Below are 17,358 nucleotides of genomic sequence, written 5' to 3' on the forward strand. Positions count from 1 at the left end.
TCTGCTGCCTGCCTCCCTCCCAAAGAAAGGAGCCAGAGGCGTGGGGAGTTTGCCTCTATTGCTTTATTTGGTGTTTTATACAAGTGACTAAAATAAATAGAGTAACAAAGGCAGCTACATGGCCCAAATCTCCCAGCTTCCTCAGGCTGCTGTCTAGGGTGCCTAACCCCAGGGTACCACTGACCACCCCCAAACCTGCACAGGGCAAGGCTATGGGTAACTGGAGGAGGAGGTCACATTCTGGGGTTAGAAGGGGCCCAACGGACGGGATTTTTCATATAAAAGAGAAAATGCCTATTTAAAAAGTCCCAAAAATGTAAGAAACTCTATTTTAACCCCCAAAAAGACTTATTAAAAAAACAAAGCTAAAAATAATCAAAGGTCCCTTGTCTACCCGAGGGAAGGGGGAGGAACCAGGCACTGCTGGTGAGAGTCACAGTGGCCACAATCTCCTGTATGGCAGCAGCTGCTAGGCTGAGCCCAGGCACTGTAAGAGCAAGCACATGATGGCCAGGACAGCCAGTCACACACCAGGAGCGCCAGGCCAAGCCTGGCCCCACAGTGGGCTACATAACATCCACAAAGAACTCGCTGGGATTGCCCATGGCCATGTGGAAGCTTTGGCGGCTGGCTGTCAGTTCTGGCGGCACAGAGCCCAGGTCTCTGACTGGAGGGGCCCCCGGAGGCTGCACTGCTGGAGGGACTGGAGGTGGGGGTGGGGGCATCATGACCACCATCATGGGGTTGTAGGGGAGGGCCATGCCAGGGGGTGGTCCATAAGGATGGAGCCCCGAGTGGGCTCGGAGATTAGGGGCACCCCCAGCTGAGCCTCTGGATGGAGGAGGGCCCCCATCGCCAGTCCCACTTGGTTCCCCACCCCGCCGAAGGCTGCCCCCTCGGCTGGAGGGCTCGGACTCACTGCCACTGCCGGACTTGGACTCGGGGGCCCGCTCCTCGGGCCTCCCTGTGCGCCCTGCCCCCCCATCACTCCGGGTCGACCCACTGCTCCGGCTGCCTGTGGAGGGAGGGGAGGGGCAACTAAGTCCTCACCCAGGCTCCTCCCTGGCTCCCCTCTGATCCACCCTCAGACCCTGGCCGTACAGGTATGTGGGGATGACTTACCCTCACTGTGCTGGCTGCTGGCACTGCCCCCACCAAAGGTATAAGATGAAAGTTCATGGTACGGTGGGGGCTGCGGGCTGTAGGGGTGTGGGGCCGGGTATTGGTAGGAGAAAGTGGGCAGCAAGGGCCAGGGGGTGGCCCCAGGCAGAGGAGCCAGGGTGTCCTGGTCGGAAGCCCCACTGGAGCCATCGTTGTCATTGAGAGACAGGTTGACTAGGTCTGGAAAACAAGGGAAGTGAGGAAGAAATCACTGCTTCAAGAGGCTAAGGCCCCAAGACACGGAATGGAGAGCCCAGACCCACCCACGATGGGGCTCAAAACAGGGGTTCACAGGGGTCTCTTGACAGGAAACTCCCATCTACTTCTGCCATGAGGGCAGGGGCACAGCCAGGGCCACCACTAGCCCATGTCTTTGTGGGACTCAGGAGGATGTGCACCTTCCCCCGGTGGACACAGTCCTGCACCTGGCGCGTGGCTTGTCCAGCAGCGCATGGATGGATGCCAGCCACGATCCTCAGCCAATGCAGGACCTAGTGCGGGACACACGCTGCTCGACCATCCATCGTGGCCCTGGCTGCAGTTTCTGGGCTAGGTCTAGGGTTGGAGAGGCAGAACAAGGCAGGCAAAGCCACACTCCCAGAGTTGGGGCAGAGGGACTCACAGCTCTCACAGCCACCACTGAGGTCTCCGAAGACGTAATAGCACTGTTCAGAGAAGGTGATCTTGTTGACGGTGTGTCGGATCAGGCCCGCTTTGAGCAGCCCACTGGCATACTTGCGGGCCTCCCGCCGCTCAGGAAAGCCCTCCACGTGATGGTAGAGCCAGTCAACCACATCCGAGCCTGGGAGCATCCACAGTGGAAAAAGGCCTCAGGTTCTCCTTCCAACTCCTGCTCTCGCCTCTGCCTGTGCCACTCCCGGCTTTGGCTGCCTCCTCCTCCCTTTCTCCAGCCACCTGCCCAGGGCCCAGCCGTACCCAGAAAGGCATTAGGGATGGTGATCTTGAGCCACATGCGGTCCCGGACTTCCAGTCCAGACTCTGGAGCTGCCATGGCCTTGGTCACCGATGCCATGTCCGTATGGATGGAGAGACCCCGGCCCTCACAGCCTGGCAAAGGAGACCACAGGGAATGAGAGTCAGGGATCACTCCCACAAAGGCAATGGGTCAGACCACTGCAGGACAGCCTTCTGCTGGGAGGGTGGGATGCGGTGGGCTGGTGGCTCACCATCAGGCAAAGAGGATCCAGATGTAATGGTGCTCATGGAGGAGGAGCCCGGATAGGCTGGGAAGGTGCCAGTCAGAGCCGCAGAGTGGGACACCCAGGCAGCAGGGTCAATTGGCTGGATGGGCTCATCTGGGACAGAGATGGCACCAAAATGACCCATTCTCAGTCCCCAAAAGCCAGCCCAGTCCCTCCCTGACTCAGCCTCCTGTTCCACCTCTGCCTGGACCCTCCTCCCACCCACTCCCCATGACCAGAGGTCCAGCCCCAGCCTCCTGGCCAGCCCCCACCCCCAACTTCAGGCCCCCTCCCTGAGTGTCACTCACTTCTCGGGAGAGTGAAATAGGCCTGAGGAGAGGGATCCCAGCACTTGGCCACAGTCAGCACAATGGGGCTACGGGGAAGAGAAGTCCAGTCAAGGGCGCAGGGGAAGAGGAGGCCTCAGGAGAGTGGGGGCCTGAAGCAAGGATGGATTAAGAGACACAAAGAGAAGGAGAAGCAAGCACATCGCGGCTGGGCTGGAGAAGGTGAGGGTGGAAGGCACCACAATGCGGATGACTCATCAACATGGAAAACTCTTAAAAACATACTGCCAAATGAGACAAGAGAGTACACGCTGTACAATTCCATTCACAGAAAGACCAAAAACAGGTAAAATGAAACCGTGCTGTTCAAGGATACATGCAAGAATGGTAACTATCGAGTGAGGCAAAGCTCTCCTCTGTTATGGTGATAGCCAAAGAAGTCAGGAGAGTGACCACCCCTGGGGGAGGGAGGCATTTGGGAGCAGGAAGGGACATCTGGGGAGGAAGTTCTAGAATATCAGCAATCTCCTATTTGATGGTCTAAGTGGCAGTGACATGGATATTCACTCTAGTATTGATACGTCACACATTTGTTTCACGTACTTTCAATGTTATGTCTCAGCACTTTTTTTTTTTTTTTGAGATGGGAGTCTCGCTCTGTCGCTCAGGTTGGAGTGCAGCGGTGTGATCTCGGTTCACTGCAACCTCCGCCCCCTGGGGTTCAAGTGATTCTCCTGTCTCAGCCTCCTCACTAGCTGGGACTACAGGCGTGCGCCACCACACCCACTTAATTTTTGTATTTTTAGTAGAGACAGGGTTTCACCATGTTGGTCAGGCTGGTCTCGAACTCCTGACCTCTGGTGATCCACCCATCTCGGACTCCCAAAGTTCTGGGATTACAGGCATGAGCCACCACGCCTTACTACTTATTAAAATTGCAAAACAAAACATAAAAGAGAAAAAAAGAGAACTGAGGACCTGCAACCTGCTTGGCAACTTACCCAGGCTTGTGCACAATGTCCCTCAGCACCCGCACGGCGTCATCATTGCTCATGTTCTCAAAGTTCATGTCATTCACCTGGAAGCAGGGGAAGTGGGTCAGAGGCATGGTGGGAGAGGCTGAGGGCTCCCGTGCAGGGCAGCTCGGTGGCCACACCCCAGCACACCTGCAAAAGCATGTCCCCTGGCTCAATGCGTCCGTCGGCCGCCACAGCCCCACCCTTCATGATGGAGCCAATGTAGATGCCTCCGTCTCCCCGCTCATTGCTTTGGCCCACAATGGAGATACCCAGGAAGTTGTACTTCTCTGTGGAGAGAGGCCATGTGAGGAGAGGAGGCCCCCGCGGCAGGACCCCCAGAACCCTAGAGAGAGAGGCCATGTGAGGAGAGGAGCCCCAGCCGCAGGACCCTTGGAACCCTAGAGACCAGGCCCTCCCCACGCCCTAGCCACAGGCTCTCCCCATACCCATGTTTAGCGTGACTGTGATGATATTGAGAGACATGGTGGAATCTGTGACGCTGCTGAAGGACGATGTCTGTGGTGGGAAAAGAAGGAGCTAGAGTGCCCTTCAATGACCCAGGGTCAACCCTGGGGTGCTGCCAGTGTCCAGGCACCACCCAAACCAAAGCCTATGCCCCACCTTCTCCCAGCACCAGCCTTCCCGTGGGAACCCCTCACCCTCTCCAGGCGGGGTGGCCGCTGCTTCCTCCGCCGTCGGTGGCGCTTAAGGAGGCGGGAGGCACTGCTCTGCTCCGTGGAGCTGCTGAACCTGCCAGGAGGTTGGAAGGAGAGCAAACGTAGGCCAAAGTGGTCATGGGGCCAAGAGAAAGAACCAGAGGATTGACTGGAGGAGAAGAAAGGGGGCTGGGTGCGCTGGGGAGAGCTGTGCGGAGCCACACCTGCTCATGGTGTCCTCCTCGTCAGAGTCCCCCAGGCTGGTACTCTCCAGCTCACTGGTCATGAGGGTAGAGGAGCTCTCATATCCCGCCAGGTGGCGCTCCAGCCTTGAGGGGCCACCAGTCCTGTGGCCCCCAGCTGCATATGGACAGGAAGCTCAGGAACCAAACTTCCCCCTGCTCACCCCACCAAGGCTGGGGTCTGGCCCAGCCCTTCCCAGCCCCCAGGCCTGCCCCTCACCGCCATGCTCACTGCTGTCTCTCCTGCGAGGCCGCTCCCGCCTCAGTGACACTACTGACTCGGTTTCTGTCTCAGGCTCCAGATTCTCATGGCTGCTGGACACATTAGGGCTGGACAGGCAGAGATGGTTTCCAATCCATATCAGGAGAACAGGGTTCCGGATCCCAGGCGTACCCTACCAAAAGGCCTGGGTTCCCTCCTCACCTCCCTCCCTCGAAGTCAAGAATCAGAAGGACTCACTGAAAGGATGGAGGCCTTGAGTCCCCAATGCCGCTGGTCCTCTCGGGTGGCAAAGGGGGTAAAGGTGGGGCTGGAGGCGCCAGTTCTGCCCGAGGCTCGTGGGCTGGAGGAGCCATCTCGGGTTGGGGATTATCTGAGGACACCAGCTAGAAGGGTGCAAACAATAAACAGTGGCGCTCAGCTGGGAGTCGGGGTGTGACAGGTTGCAGTAAGTGAAAGAACGAAAAAGGGTCTCAGAGAGCTGGAGAAGAGCAAAATAACCTAGCAAGTATTAGAGACTCCAGAAGGAGAAGGCTGAGGGCCTCTCACTGGCTCTCCAAACAGATAAGAGGTAAAGAGCCAGGGCTGCTAATACCTGGCCTGGGAGAGGGCTACAGAAACGGACTGAGGCCTGGGGAAGCTTGGAAATGCAGAGGGGACCCAGCCCTCGGCGTCTGCACCTCTTACCCAGGATACCACCCTTCCGTTGAAGCAGGGGAGGCGGGCGTTGTCATCTGAAATTTCTTCCTTCACCACTCTGCCAAGAGACAAGGTGGAGGTCAGTGAGCTGGACCAACCACCCCCACCCCCACCCCCATCAAAGTTCCTCCCAATCTTCACCGGGCTCCAGGATGCTGACTTTCTCCCGCCCTGTTCAGGTCTTCTCTTACATTGAAAAAACTCACTCTGACACCTAAGAAATCTCCAAACTCAATCCCCTTTCCTTATTTCTCCTCTCCCTAACGCACCCTCAGGGGCGTAGTGCTGCTCCAAAGACTTGACTGAGTCTGATTCAAACCTCTCAGTACAATTTCAAAGGCAATCCCCTATGCTGATGCAGCTGCCTAAGATACCTATCTAATGAGACTGGCTGGTAGCCTCCTCTCAAGCCCATCCCTGTTCCTTACAAACCTTCCAAAAAGGCCGGGCACGGTGGCTCATGCCTGTAATGCTAAAACTTTGGGAGGCTGAGGTGGGCGGATCACCTGAGGTCAGGAGTTCAAGACCAGCCTGGCCAACATGGTGAAACCTCGTCTCTACTAAAATATAAAAATTAGCCAGGCATGATGGTGGGTGCCTATAATCCCAGCTACTCAGGAGACTGAGACGGGAGAGTTGCTTGAACCCAGGAGACAGTGGTTGCAGTGAGCCAAGACTGTGCCACTGCACTCCAGCCTGGGCGGCTGAGCAAGAATCTGTCTCAAAAAAAAAAAAAAAAAAAAAAAAAACCTTCCAAAAAAAGGCTTCGGTCCTCAACCAAGTCTCTACTTTTATACTTGCCTTTAGTTTTCACTAATTCATTTCCAGAAGACTGTCCTTTCTTGAGTAAAAACACCCATTAGAGGCCAGGCATAGTGGCTCACACCTGTAATCCCAGCACTTTGAGAGGCCAAAGTGGGTGGATTACCTGAGGCCAGGAGCTGGCCAACATGATGAAACCCTGTCTCTCCTAAAAATACAAAAATGAGCCGGGCACGGTGGTGCACACTATAATCCCAACTACTCCGGAAGCCGAAGTAGGAGAATCGCTTGAACTCAGGAGGCGGAGGTTGCAGTGAGCCGAGATTGCGCCACTGCACTCCAGCCTGGGCGACAGAGTGAGATTCCACCTCAAACAAACAAAAAACAACAAAAAACAAAACCACCCACCATTAGATCAAACAAACAATGGAAGCTCCTCATTAGACTGAAAGCTCCCAAGGAGAGAGCAAGCTGGCGCTCCCATTCCCCTGTGCCTCATCTGGCACAAAATTCGGCACGAAGCAATCTGCTCAGCCTGACAGATCCCAAAGCCCAGCCTTGGGGTCATCTCTCCAATGGGTTCCCTGTGGTGGACTGGACTTGCCCCTTCTTCTTGACCACGACATCAAACCATGAACACTTACTCTGATCAACACCATGTCCTGGCCACACACCACACACTGACACTTAGGCATTAACAAATACTGTCAACTAAATGAATAAACATATAAAGCATCAGACTCTCTGCCCTGGTTGTTTCTCTCTCTCTTTCCACACACACCCTTGCCGCCAAATTAGGACACCTTGTCTAATTAACCCATTAGCCTAATATGGTCATAAGAGCCAGGATATATATCAACTTAATCCATTTGCTGTCAATGTGACAACACAGCCCAGTCACTACCAATCTGTCTCAGCATCATGTAGGATTCTTCCCAACATAACACAATCTCAGCATAGCTCAGTCCACTCTTAAGACAAATTACTGTGTATCACCATAACCTTTATAGAGTAGTCAGCCTCAATACTAATGACAATTACCATTCACCAAGAATTCACCATGTACCACACACCTGAACTAACCATTTCATTCTGTGATTTTCTCCATGTCACAGACGAGATCAAGACACAAAATTTAAATTAATTGTCCAAGATTGCACTGCTGACAACTAGAAGAACCTTGACTTAAAGCCAAGATAACTCCCAAGATAGTATCACCCTTCCCATGTCAAACAATCTTTCTAGCTAGAGTCCAGTTTGTTCAGTTCTTCTAAAACCCATGCTATCTCAACTTAATCCAGCCTGCCTTCAAAAAAGCAGAGGTTGGGCTGGGCGCAGTGGCTCACGCCTGTAATCCCATCACTTTGGGAGGCCGAGGCGGTCCGATCATGAGGTCAGTAGATCGAGACCATCCTGGCTAACACGGTGAAACTCCGTCTCTACTAAAAAATACAAAAAATTAGCCAGGTGTGGTGGTGGGTGCCTGTAGTCCCAGCTAGTGGGGAGGCTGAGGCAGGAGAATGGCGTGAACCCGGGAGGCGGAGCTTGCAGTGAACCGAGAATCAGCCACTGCACTCCAGCCTGGGCGACAGAGCGAGACTCTTGTCTTTAAAAAAAAAAAAAAAAAAAAAAAGCAGAGGTTGAGGACCCAGAGAGGGCTCAGCCCCAAAGACCATAAACACAAAAGGGCTTTCTCTGCATTATTTACATGCCAATCTAGTCCAAGATAGCCCTGAATGTCCAAATTACCCTAGGATAGCCCAATCTATTCTAGCACAGCCTACAATGTCCCCACACGCAGCTGTCTGCACCAATATAGACTAGAATACCCCAATACAGCTACCTGTACTAGCATGGGCACCAACAGCCTTGTCTGCCCCCATACTGAGTGCTCCAATAAAACCATGTCTTGCCCCAAGATAAACCAGGATTAACCAATACAGCCCAGTAGAGTCCATAATGGCCCAAGTTTGTTTTGTTTTGTTTTTTGGTGTTTTTTTTTTTTTGGAGATGGAGTCTTGCACTGTCGTCCAGGCTGGAGTGCAGTGGCGCGATCTCGGCTCACTGCAACCTCCGCCTCCCAGGTTCAAGCGATTCTCCCTGCTTCAGCCTCCCAAGTAGCTGGGACTACAGGCGCCCGCCACCACGCCCGGCTAATTTTTTTGTATTTTTAGTTAGTACAGATGGGGCTTCACCGTGTTAGCCAGGATAGTCTCGATCTCCTGACTTCGTGATCCGCCCGCCTCGGCCTCCCAAAGTGCTGAGATTACAGGCGTTACAGGACTCCTGAGAACGTACTAAACGACCAGACGATAGATGAATTTACTCAGTACAGTCTAAAACACTCCAAAATAAACCAGTATGCCTCCACCTATTCCAGTAGAGCCTAATCGTCTCTAATCTGGTTTAGGATATCCTAGTCTGCCCGTGTGCCTCAATCTATCCAAGCATAACCTTGTCCATCCTGGGAGAGTCAACCTACCTCAGCATGGTACAATCTGCTCCACCACAGGCCAGAAAATCCTAGTGTGGCCCGAAGTAGATGTGTGCCCCTCCACGTCGCCCAATCCACTCTAGCAAAGCCCCCGTCGGTCCTATCTAGGCCTTGCGCTCACCCGAAATCCTGATCCATAGACTTGAAAAAGTACTTGGCGCCCGCGGGCCGCTGCAGGACGCTCTTGAAATCGCCGAGGGTGATGCGCTCGGCGGGGACAGGGATCTTCACCAGGTATGGAGTCTCTTCCTCATCCAGGTGGTAAATCACCTTCGTCTCCCCAACCCCACCGCCCCCAGCGCTGCTGCCCGCCATGGTCTCGCCCGCGCGCTCCCGGGCTCCACCGCCCACCCAAGGGGCTAATGGCCCCTGCCGCGCCTGCGCACACCCGCAAACCGACGAGCGAGCGCGGACAGGACGGACCCAGTACTGGAGAGAAGCAAAGGGAAAAAAGCAGGGGTCGGCAAGGGTGGCGGCGGGGGGCGGGCCGCGAGGTGCGACTCAAAGCCGCGGTCTCAGCGGCCGCCGCGCGCCACCGCCACCGACAACGCGAGCGTCCTCCAGGTCCCCGCCCACCTCTCCTCATGTCACGTGACCTAAGCCCGCCCACCCCGCGCTCTTCAGCCGCCCCCGTCACGTGACCCCTCCCAGTCACGTGACCGCGTGACTCCTCCTAGTGCCCCCGCCACGTGATCGCTGCCTTCGGCAACGGTCTCCCAGCCCCCAAAGGTGTACCCCAGCCGAGGTCCTCGGAGCACCCAGGATAAGCTGGCCTGTGCCCTCAGGAAGCGGACAGTCGGCTCCCACCCGGCTTTACCCCACACCGGCGGGAGCGCGAAGCAACTCTGACCCTCAGGAGTGTGCGTGCAGGGAGTGAAGGTGGGGATTGTGGGGGTTCCTAGACTCGAGTGGGGAGGGCCAAATACAATGAAAGCTCTGAGGTGGCTTACTCAAGTATCTTGGGGTGGGAGAGGCCCAGTGCTGTGCCATCTTCAGACTGGACTGTGAGAGGTGGCTTTCAGCACCACGTCCAGCTAGTCTTCAGCCACCAAAGCCTCCCTCCCAAGCAGGACAGTGAGGGCTATAAACACAAAAGAGCCCACTCTGCTTTATTTACAACACGCAGGCTGTCTGTACAAACAGCGGCCAATATTATTAAAAACAAAAGAGGTGAGTGAGAATCGTCACCTTTCTGCTTTCCTTCCTTGCTTGGCCAGGCTCTAGTACTCCACCTTTGAGCTGCCATGCCCAGTAGGGGAAGTCCAAAATTAAAAATACAACCGGTGTAGAAGAAAATAAATGGGGAGTGAAATAGAAGAAAAGATGAGGGAGGGGAGTGCTAATATTTACACTAGAGTTTTATAGACAACTGTCCCATTCCATCCCAATTCCAATCCTGACCCAGAAAGTGATGGTGGCAGGTCCAAGAGACAGAGATTATGTGTCTAGAGACACAGACAGCCTCCCACCCGCAACCGTAATGGGTTCAATTTCAAGTTCAGAGTGGGGAGGACGGATAGGGTAGGCAAGTGAGACACTCATTTTCAAACAAGTCTCCCTTGGGAATTCCTGCCTTGAAGTGCGGACAGTATCCAAGCTCCAGGGGGTAGGCTGAGGACCCTGAGGCTCAGTTCCCAAATCATGTTATCATTTGGAAGTTCCAGGCTAAAGTTGGTGCCGTCAGGGCTCTCCAGATTTGGGAGGCCCCCCTAACCGCCGGGCCTCTGGCCTCAGTTCCTTGCATTTCTGGCAATAAAAGAAGTCAGGGACGTTGGTCTTCTTAATCTTAGCACAGGAGAGGTGGATCCACGTCCCACACAGGCTGCACTCAATCATGGGCCGCCCTGCAAAGGGCTTTCGACAGTAACACGTGATCAGATCCCATGAGTCATCACCTGGGGAAAAAAGGTTTGTTTGGTATTCTGCCTGAGCAGTTGTTGGATCCACAACACCCTCAAACCCCTCGCCCCAGCCCAAACCTCTCACCTGATTCTACCATGATGTCCTCATCCATGACCCGCATCTCGCCTTCACTGGAGCTGGCATCTCCATCTTGGCTTGTTTCAGTGCTGCCCACCTCCTTGCTTTCACTGTCAGTAGGAGGGACTCCTTCAGGGTGCACTGTGGCAGGGGGCCTAGGAGCCTCGGGGGGTGTTGGGAGCACAGGGGCTGGGGCTTCACCCCCTACCACTGTTGCCATCTCTTCCTCTTCTTCCTCTTCCTCTTCCTCCTCCTCCTCTTCAGAGTCTGTATCACTGGGGGGTGCCTGGGGAGGCCCAGGAGGTGGGAGTCTATCCCCCCGTTCTGCCTTTTTTAACTTCCGCTTCTTGCTCTTCTTGATTCGAGATCTCTTTTCCCCATCCCCAGGAGTTGGCCGAGGCCTCCGAAGCACCCCAAAGCCAGCCCCAGCTCCTGGCCCCAACTTTCGGTTCTTTCGGTCCTTCTTTCGAGGAGGATGGGAGAGGTCCCCCTGGGAAAGGGGCACGGGGGTAAGAGCAGCAGGGGGCCGGGAGGTATGTGTCAGGGATGTGGGGGACAAAGGAGATGCCACCTTGGGCCCATCGAGATCAAAGAGAGAGTCCTTGAGCTTCATCTTCTCAAGCAAGGTAGCACTGTCGGGGGCCTGCAGACGAGAGAAAGTGGACCTTGGGGGTCCTGGCTGGGTGGGACCTGCTTGGGCTGCCCTTCTCTTGGATGACTTTGCTTTCTTAACAAAAGTCTGGATGGTTCGAAGATCTGAGGGGGCCGAGTCCCAGCCATCACTGTCGGCCGCACTCTCTCCTCGCAATGGAGAGCTGGAGCCAGAGGCGGGCCAGTCACTTTCCTTAAAAGGGGAAAGAGACCAGGGTCAGCAGAACCCCAGTGTCATCTCAGCCCCTCCACAAACCCAGCTTGAAAAGGAGTGACTAGATTTACCCCAAAATGTCCTCTACCTCAACCACTAAATCCCACTGTACTCCCAAAACTTCTCCCCACCCCAATTCCCATCAGCATGTCCTCGTGACCACTCCGTGTTACCTCCACCTTCGAGTCTTGATACCTCACCGCTGCCCCGCCCAGGGCCTGTGGAACACGGTGTCCCCCAGACCAGAGCCTTATGTCCTTAGCTCTTTTTCTGTGTAGCCTAATTTGTTACCATTTTCATCTCCCTAAAATTTATCCATAAACACCTTCTATTCACAGCACCTCAAGACTGCCAAAATCTCGACCAGCAACTCCAGAACCCCCTTGCTTTTCACTGCTGTTCAAGCTAGCTAGCCCTGCCATCCACTCCCTGCATACCAGCTTTCCTACCACAGTCCTAAGAATCTCCAACTTCCCTCTAGTCTTACATATTTCTAGGGGCTTCCTCCTATAAAGCAGTACAGTTCTATGTGAACAACAGCCACTCTCTAGTCCCACGACACGAGCCTCAAGTCAGTAATTCTCTTGCCCCTACCTCTTTGCTAGGAGGGATGTAACCAGCATATGCCAAAACAAAACTGCAGAATTTGTTGAAATCCTCAATTGTTCTCCGCCGTTTCTCTGGTGGCTGAAAGGAAGGAGACATGGATCACATGGAAAGCCACACAGTTTAAGAAGGGCATTCTCAGAGACACAGTCCCTAAGTGAGGCGTCTAGAAAAGGGGGGCGGGGGCGTTGTCAGGCAGGGCTACTAGGCTGCAAAGATCAAGGAAATCTCACCTGAGTCTCTGGCTTCAGGGTCGGAGGTGGATCTGGAAAAGCAATAAAAGCTGAGTCAAGACACTACGAAACAGTCTGTGTAAAATTCCTCCTCTAAACCCTGTTGTTCCTAAGTGAACCCCCGGCTCTCCCAGGTCCCTCTGCCAGGCCAGCAGGCCCCCAGCTGTGTTGGATCCGCCCCTGCTCCCCCTTCCGCCCCGCGAGGGGCGGAGCCTGGGCGCGGCGCCCTCTGAGGCCTCGCTATAGCGCTCCCCTTCCCCCAACCGGAGGCCCGGCGCCCCGCCCCCCCCAACTCACGGTCTCTCTCGACTCCAGTCTACTCGGATCCCTCAGCGCCCCACCCCACCTTACCGCTCCCGGGTCCGCGTCCGGGCCGCCGCCCGCCGCCCCCGTCCTTCACATGCGTCCAGAGCCCCGAGTTCCTACCCGACCGCGCTCCACCGCCTCAGGCCCTCCGAGACCGCACACGCCGCCCGCCGGCCCCCAGGGTCCAGGATGACCACGCCGAACCGCTCCCCGCCCTCCGGCCCCTTCTACTCGAGCACGCGGCCCGGCGCGCCCCTCACCCCCACCCCAAACACACACAGGCACACGCATCCAACGCTACTTCACGGCCGGGACAGACCCGGGAGCTCTAACCCGGACGCGGCCCCACCTGCCCCCCCCATACCGCGCTCCCCACAATTTCGCCGTCCCTCCGCCCCCATCCGGGGCTTTGGCCCCTCCTCGTTTCGAGCTCCCCGGGCTCCCCGCCGGGCCCCCCGGCCCTGTTCCGAGCCCTCTCCGGCCGCCGCCGCCCCCCCTCCGCCCCCGTACTCACCACCCAGTCACTAGGCTATGGACCCCTCAACTCCAGCCCCTTCCCCCCAACCAGCCACTCTCTCTCCACAGCAGCCACCTTTGCTGCCACCGATGCCCCCCTCACCCTCAGCAACTCCCAGGCTCTAACCCTCGCGGACCAACCCTAACCCCCCCGCAAGTCGCCGGTCTTAACCCCCCCACCCCGCCCCACCACCCCCTACAACTACCCAGCTCGCCTCGCTTCCTGGCTCGCTCTCTCCACAACTACCCCCCGGTACAGGTCCGTCTGCCGTAGACAATACCCAGACCCCCTCTTCTCCCCACAACTACCTGCCCACCCCTCCGACAATCACCGGGCATTCTCCGGCGGCAACTATTCGGAGCTCCCGTACCACCGCCACAAACTACCCCACCTCGGCGAACTACCGGGCCCCTCACTCAGCCTCTTCTACGTCCTCCCTCCTGAGCAACTCCCGGCCACTGGATTTCCCCAACCTTCCAGTTCCAGGGCCCCAATCTGCCGGTGGCCCTTTCGGGCCCTAACCCCCGAGGCTCCGGATTTCAAGCTCCTATCCCCCGCACCCCCCCACCGTCTGATCTCCAACTACCCCAGCCCAGTCTCCCACTCCTCTTTCTCCAAGGTCTCTCAACTCGTCGCTCTCCCACCTCCAGGGCCAGCCTCCCGACCCCCTCCCCGAACTCCCCCGCTGGGCTTCGGGGCTCGACCTCCAAGTTTGCCAATTGATTCCTCGTCCGCCCCCCCGCCGGCTCAGCGCTCCGCGCCGGTCGAAAGCTCACCTTCGGGACTGGGTTCCGCCATGGCTTCCAGCATCGCCCCCTCCCCTCCTCCCGGTCCGGCGCCCCCCTCCCCGGAGCCGGGGATCCCGGTGCCGCCTCTAGTGCTCGATGCTCCCACTGCTTCGCTCCACAGAAGTGTCCGCCTCAGCCCGGTTGAGACTCGAGTCCGCTAGCCGCTGCCGCCACCTCCCTCTACCACTGCCTCCCGCACTCCCGGACCGGGCCCCCTCCCCCCGCGCCGCCGGCCGCCTGCTCCCTCCTCCTCCTCCTCCTCCTCTCTCCTCCCTCCCTCCTCTTCTCTCCCTCCTCCCTCCGCCGGCGCCGAGGCGCAGTGCACCAAGGGTTTTGTAGTCCGTCCGGGGACAGCGGAAAAGGGACCGCATGAGCCTCCGGAACTTTGATTCCCAGAAAGCCACAGGCTGGCGCAGGCGCCCCAAGCCGCTCCCCTCCCCCGGGGAGTGGCGGGGAGACCGGGAGCCAGAGGAGAGAGCGGAAGTGCGCGCGCAGGCCCCTGGGAGATGTAGGCTGGGCGGGACCAAGAAAGAAGAGGAAGAAGGGATTAGAACTCTCGGCCACCATACTGTCTCGTTCTGCAGCTTCTTTCTCCCCCGAGGGACCGCCCCACTTCCGGCCTGCCGGAGAAATGATTGCTGGGAGATGAAGTATTCCTGGCGATAATGGCTCCCCCTCCCAGTCTTCTCCCTCCCTGATTCCACTCTGCTGAATCCCACACACCGGCAAAAGTCTAGCCAAGTGACATGCAACTGAGAACAGCCGTTTTACTAGCTTACACACATGAAAATATCTTCCTTAATTAGAATGTTCTAGCAAATGTGGATGTTCACCTAAAGCAGGTACTTTGGAACTTTCTCCACAGGAACCCACAGTAAAAAAAAAACAAAAGTTTTACGTGAGCATTTTTAACATTCAGTTTCACATACATGTCATAAAACTAAAGTTTCATTAAATGATCCTCAGTATTCCATTCCATCACAAAAAAGCACCCTCTTTTTGCAGACAGGGAAAAGCCCAACATGGACAGAATAAACCAAAATATACTTCTATTCCTCCAGCTTGTACCCAATACTCCTTTCCCCACCACTGAAACCCACTGACACCTTGGAAAGACTAAAAATCAGCGGGACGAGGGGAGCAACACAAGGCAAAATTCAGTTCAGCTTGGTGGTTTCCTCTTTATTGATGTGCCTCCTACCTTTCCCCCCACAATTTCAGTCCCTTCCAACTACCCCCAAAAAAGAAGGTAGTGAAAGGAAGGGATTGCTGGGGTTCTGAGCCCCTTGGGCAGTCAGAAAGGGAACAGAAACCAAAACAATCACTGGATGTGAAGAGACTGACAATCAAGAAGTCTAAAGCAGGATGGGAAAGGCGGGCAGAGAAAGGGGAAGAAAGGAGAAAGGAGAGGTACAAGATGCCAACTCCACCATTACCCCTCCGAAAAGAGGCTGGAGAGAAAACTTCAAACATTAAGAAGTGCCCGTCCTGAATAAGGGAGGTGGTGTTTGAGCTTGAAGGAGGAGGAGGTCAAGAAAAGGGGGCCACCTCTCTCTTTGTAGAATGAGACCCCCCTCCAGCTCAGGGACAGCAGCTTCACAGACCGTAGACACTCTCGTCACTGTAGGCAATGTAGAGAAAGAAGTCTTCTTCATGGTGTTCCTGGGATGAAGGCAGAAAACTGTTCAGCAACTGGGCTCCAGTTCCTTAAACCAACCACGACCCAGACACTTTCTTCTAGAACCAGAAACCAGTGCCCGACTCCTTCACTGACTCCAAGGCCTAGCACACGAGCAATATAATCTCTGCAGTCCTGGGCAAAAAAGGCCTCAAACTGTTTTCTGCTGCTTTGGAATGGGGAGGAAGACTGGGAAGAGTCCCGAACAGTTTCTCTAGTTCACTGTTCTCTTTCCTTCTCTCTACTCCTACTGTTCTGTCCCAACCCCCAAACCACGGCTATTATGAAATGTTAAGGCAAGCGAGGAAGCTAGTCCAAAATACTGATGTAACAACACTTTCTTCCCCTCACGCTCTTCCAAGATTCCTCTCCAAAGCCTCCACCACTTCCCGGTCACCATACCTGGTAGAGCTGACCCATTGTGGCACTGGTGGGTGGAATGACATTGTTGACAAAGAAAAACAAGGCATCCTCAGCTCGGAGATGAATTCGCTTCCGGATCAAGAAGTAGAACTGACCAACTGCAAAAGATACAAGGTGCAAGAAAGTCACAGAGGTCAAAAATGCCCTCAAAAGAACAGCTGCTAGGTGGAGCCTTCTCCCACAGAGACTGCACTCCCACCCACGGGAAGCAAGCCTGAGCCTTGGGTCAGGTTCCCACCTGTGAGATCAGAAGGCACCAGGTATTTCTTTTTGTCCAGGTCTCCTATCCGAGCTTTGGGAGCCTTTTCTACTATCACCTGATAAAGAGACGAAAATTAGCAGACAGAAGGAATGCAGCGCCAAAGCTGCACCTGTCAGGAACTCAAGTAACAATATTCCTAGTACCTAAATCTACCCCAGACTCATCTCTTTGTCTTTGTACACGCGGTGCAGCACTGAGTCCCAGAGATCCTGACCTCACTGACTGGAGCTTATTTAAATATCCAGGATCCATCCACCGAATAGGGCGTCACCATAAACAACTATCTTAATCAGACGGAGATGACTTGTCTGGGTCCACTAGTGATTCAATCTCGCAACCTTAGCTAGTTGGGGGTATGGCCATTTGAGGCTCAGGCTGTCAAACTCTCTAAGGCCTCCACTCACACAAATGCTAAGGTTTCTCTCTCCTGTCCACATCCCTCTCAACCCCACGTCCACCACTACCCCACTCCTTTCATCCTCGGTCCCAAGGACAGCAGTTTCAGGCTCGCTCCCAACCCCAACACAGCCAGCAGCCTGATCCCTGCGCTGCCCGTCCCAGATCCAAGGCCAGGCTGTGGCGTCAGCGTAAGCGTCCCGCGCCCTCGGCCCTGGCTTCTGTCCTCACCGGCACCCGGTCCGGGTATTTCTTTCGGATTTTCTCGCCCTCAGAGCGGCGCTTCTCGAACGGATGCTCTTCTTTGTACACGAACTTCATCCTCCCGGGAACCGGGCTGGACCGGGCTGGGCTGAGGGAACCCGGGGGGGCCGGGACGGGGGGCGGCGGCGACGGCGGCGACGCGCGGGCGGATTCAGCGGAGCGATCCACGAATTTGCGCCACTTCCCTATTCACCAACCCCGCCCCCGACTATCGGGGACGGCCCCCCCACTAAGATACGCCACTACCTCAGCGGTGCTAACGCTGCTAGCGTAGCACCACCCACTGACCGGCCCCCTC

General features: G+C 55.7%; 3 protein-coding genes across 8 annotated transcripts; all 3 read right to left on the reverse strand.

Moving 5' to 3' along the window:
- Positions 1-45: 45 nt before the first annotated feature.
- DVL2 (dishevelled segment polarity protein 2) lies at positions 46-9,312 on the reverse strand. Of its 2 annotated transcripts, none has more exons than XM_065532666.1 (15): positions 8,864-9,312; positions 5,475-5,544; positions 5,028-5,173; positions 4,800-4,897; positions 4,550-4,685; positions 4,329-4,419; positions 4,116-4,185; positions 3,817-3,956; positions 3,652-3,728; positions 2,672-2,739; positions 2,349-2,477; positions 2,098-2,229; positions 1,784-1,963; positions 1,123-1,341; positions 46-1,015 (listed from the first exon to the last, which is right to left on the reverse strand). In XM_065532666.1, the coding sequence occupies exons 1-15, from the start codon at positions 9,055-9,057 to the stop codon at positions 567-569; spliced, it is 2,199 nt and encodes a 732-aa protein (XP_065388738.1). In that variant the 5' UTR covers positions 9,058-9,312; the 3' UTR covers positions 46-566. The 2 variants fall into 2 exon arrangements, with proteins under 2 accessions (XP_065388738.1, XP_005582770.1); XM_005582713.4 differs by having other exon boundaries at positions 4,788-4,897.
- A 512-nt stretch (positions 9,313-9,824) lies between these two features.
- Positions 9,825-14,245, reverse strand: PHF23 (PHD finger protein 23). Of its 5 annotated transcripts, none has more exons than XM_005582716.4 (5): positions 14,026-14,245; positions 12,427-12,458; positions 12,182-12,274; positions 10,729-11,566; positions 9,825-10,637 (listed from the first exon to the last, which is right to left on the reverse strand). In XM_005582716.4, exons 1-5 carry the CDS (start codon positions 14,057-14,059, stop codon positions 10,423-10,425), a joined length of 1,212 nt encoding a protein of 403 aa, XP_005582773.1. In that variant the 5' UTR covers positions 14,060-14,245; the 3' UTR covers positions 9,825-10,422. The 5 variants fall into 5 exon arrangements, with proteins under 5 accessions (XP_005582773.1, XP_073874540.1, XP_073874539.1 ...); XM_074018439.1 differs by lacking the exon at positions 14,026-14,245 and adding an exon at positions 13,352-13,408; XM_074018438.1 differs by lacking the exon at positions 14,026-14,245 and adding an exon at positions 13,247-13,390.
- A 953-nt stretch (positions 14,246-15,198) lies between these two features.
- GABARAP (GABA type A receptor-associated protein) lies at positions 15,199-17,236 on the reverse strand. The gene is made up of 4 exons (XM_005582717.4): positions 17,028-17,236; positions 16,377-16,455; positions 16,118-16,236; positions 15,199-15,699 (listed from the first exon to the last, which is right to left on the reverse strand). The coding sequence occupies exons 1-4, from the start codon at positions 17,115-17,117 to the stop codon at positions 15,634-15,636; spliced, it is 354 nt and encodes a 117-aa protein (XP_005582774.1). The 5' UTR covers positions 17,118-17,236; the 3' UTR covers positions 15,199-15,633.
- Between the last annotated feature and the right edge of the window lie 122 nt (positions 17,237-17,358).

This window comes from Macaca fascicularis, chromosome 16 (genome assembly GCF_037993035.2).
Source record: "Macaca fascicularis isolate 582-1 chromosome 16, T2T-MFA8v1.1".
Lineage (NCBI taxonomy): Eukaryota > Metazoa > Chordata > Mammalia > Primates > Cercopithecidae > Macaca > Macaca fascicularis.

What these genes read in the sequence shown, in the direction of transcription:
- GABARAP (XM_005582717.4), bottom strand. Translation starts at nt 17,117, where the DNA reads ATGAAGTTCGTGTACAAAGAAGAGCATCCGTTCGAGAAGCGCCGCTCT. An exon ending in AATACCCGGACCGGGTGCCG is followed by an intron (nt 16,456 to 17,027) that starts GTGAGGACAGAA and finishes TCTCTTTATCAG; the next exon opens with GTGATAGTAGAAAAGGCTCC. An exon ending in GGTGCCTTCTGATCTCACAG is followed by an intron (nt 16,237 to 16,376) that starts GTGGGAACCTGA and finishes TATCTTTTGCAG; the next exon opens with TTGGTCAGTTCTACTTCTTG.
- PHF23 (XM_005582716.4), bottom strand. Translation starts at nt 14,059, where the DNA reads ATGCTGGAAGCCATGGCGGAACCCAGTCCCGAAG. An exon ending in GGCGGAACCCAGTCCCGAAG is followed by an intron (nt 12,459 to 14,025) that starts GTGAGCTTTCGA and finishes TTGCTTTTCCAG; the next exon opens with ATCCACCTCCGACCCTGAAG. An exon ending in GGACATCATGGTAGAATCAG is followed by an intron (nt 10,638 to 10,728) that starts GTGAGAGGTTTG and finishes TTTTTTCCCCAG; the next exon opens with GTGATGACTCATGGGATCTG.
- DVL2 (XM_005582713.4), bottom strand. Translation starts at nt 9,057, where the DNA reads ATGGCGGGCAGCAGCGCTGGGGGCGGTGGGGTTGGGGAGACGAAGGTG. An exon ending in AGACAGCAGTGAGCATGGCG is followed by an intron (nt 4,686 to 4,787) that starts GTGAGGGGCAGG and finishes GTCCATATGCAG; the next exon opens with CTGGGGGCCACAGGACTGGT. An exon ending in GAGGAGGACACCATGAGCAG is followed by an intron (nt 4,420 to 4,549) that starts GTGTGGCTCCGC and finishes ACCTCCTGGCAG; the next exon opens with GTTCAGCAGCTCCACGGAGC.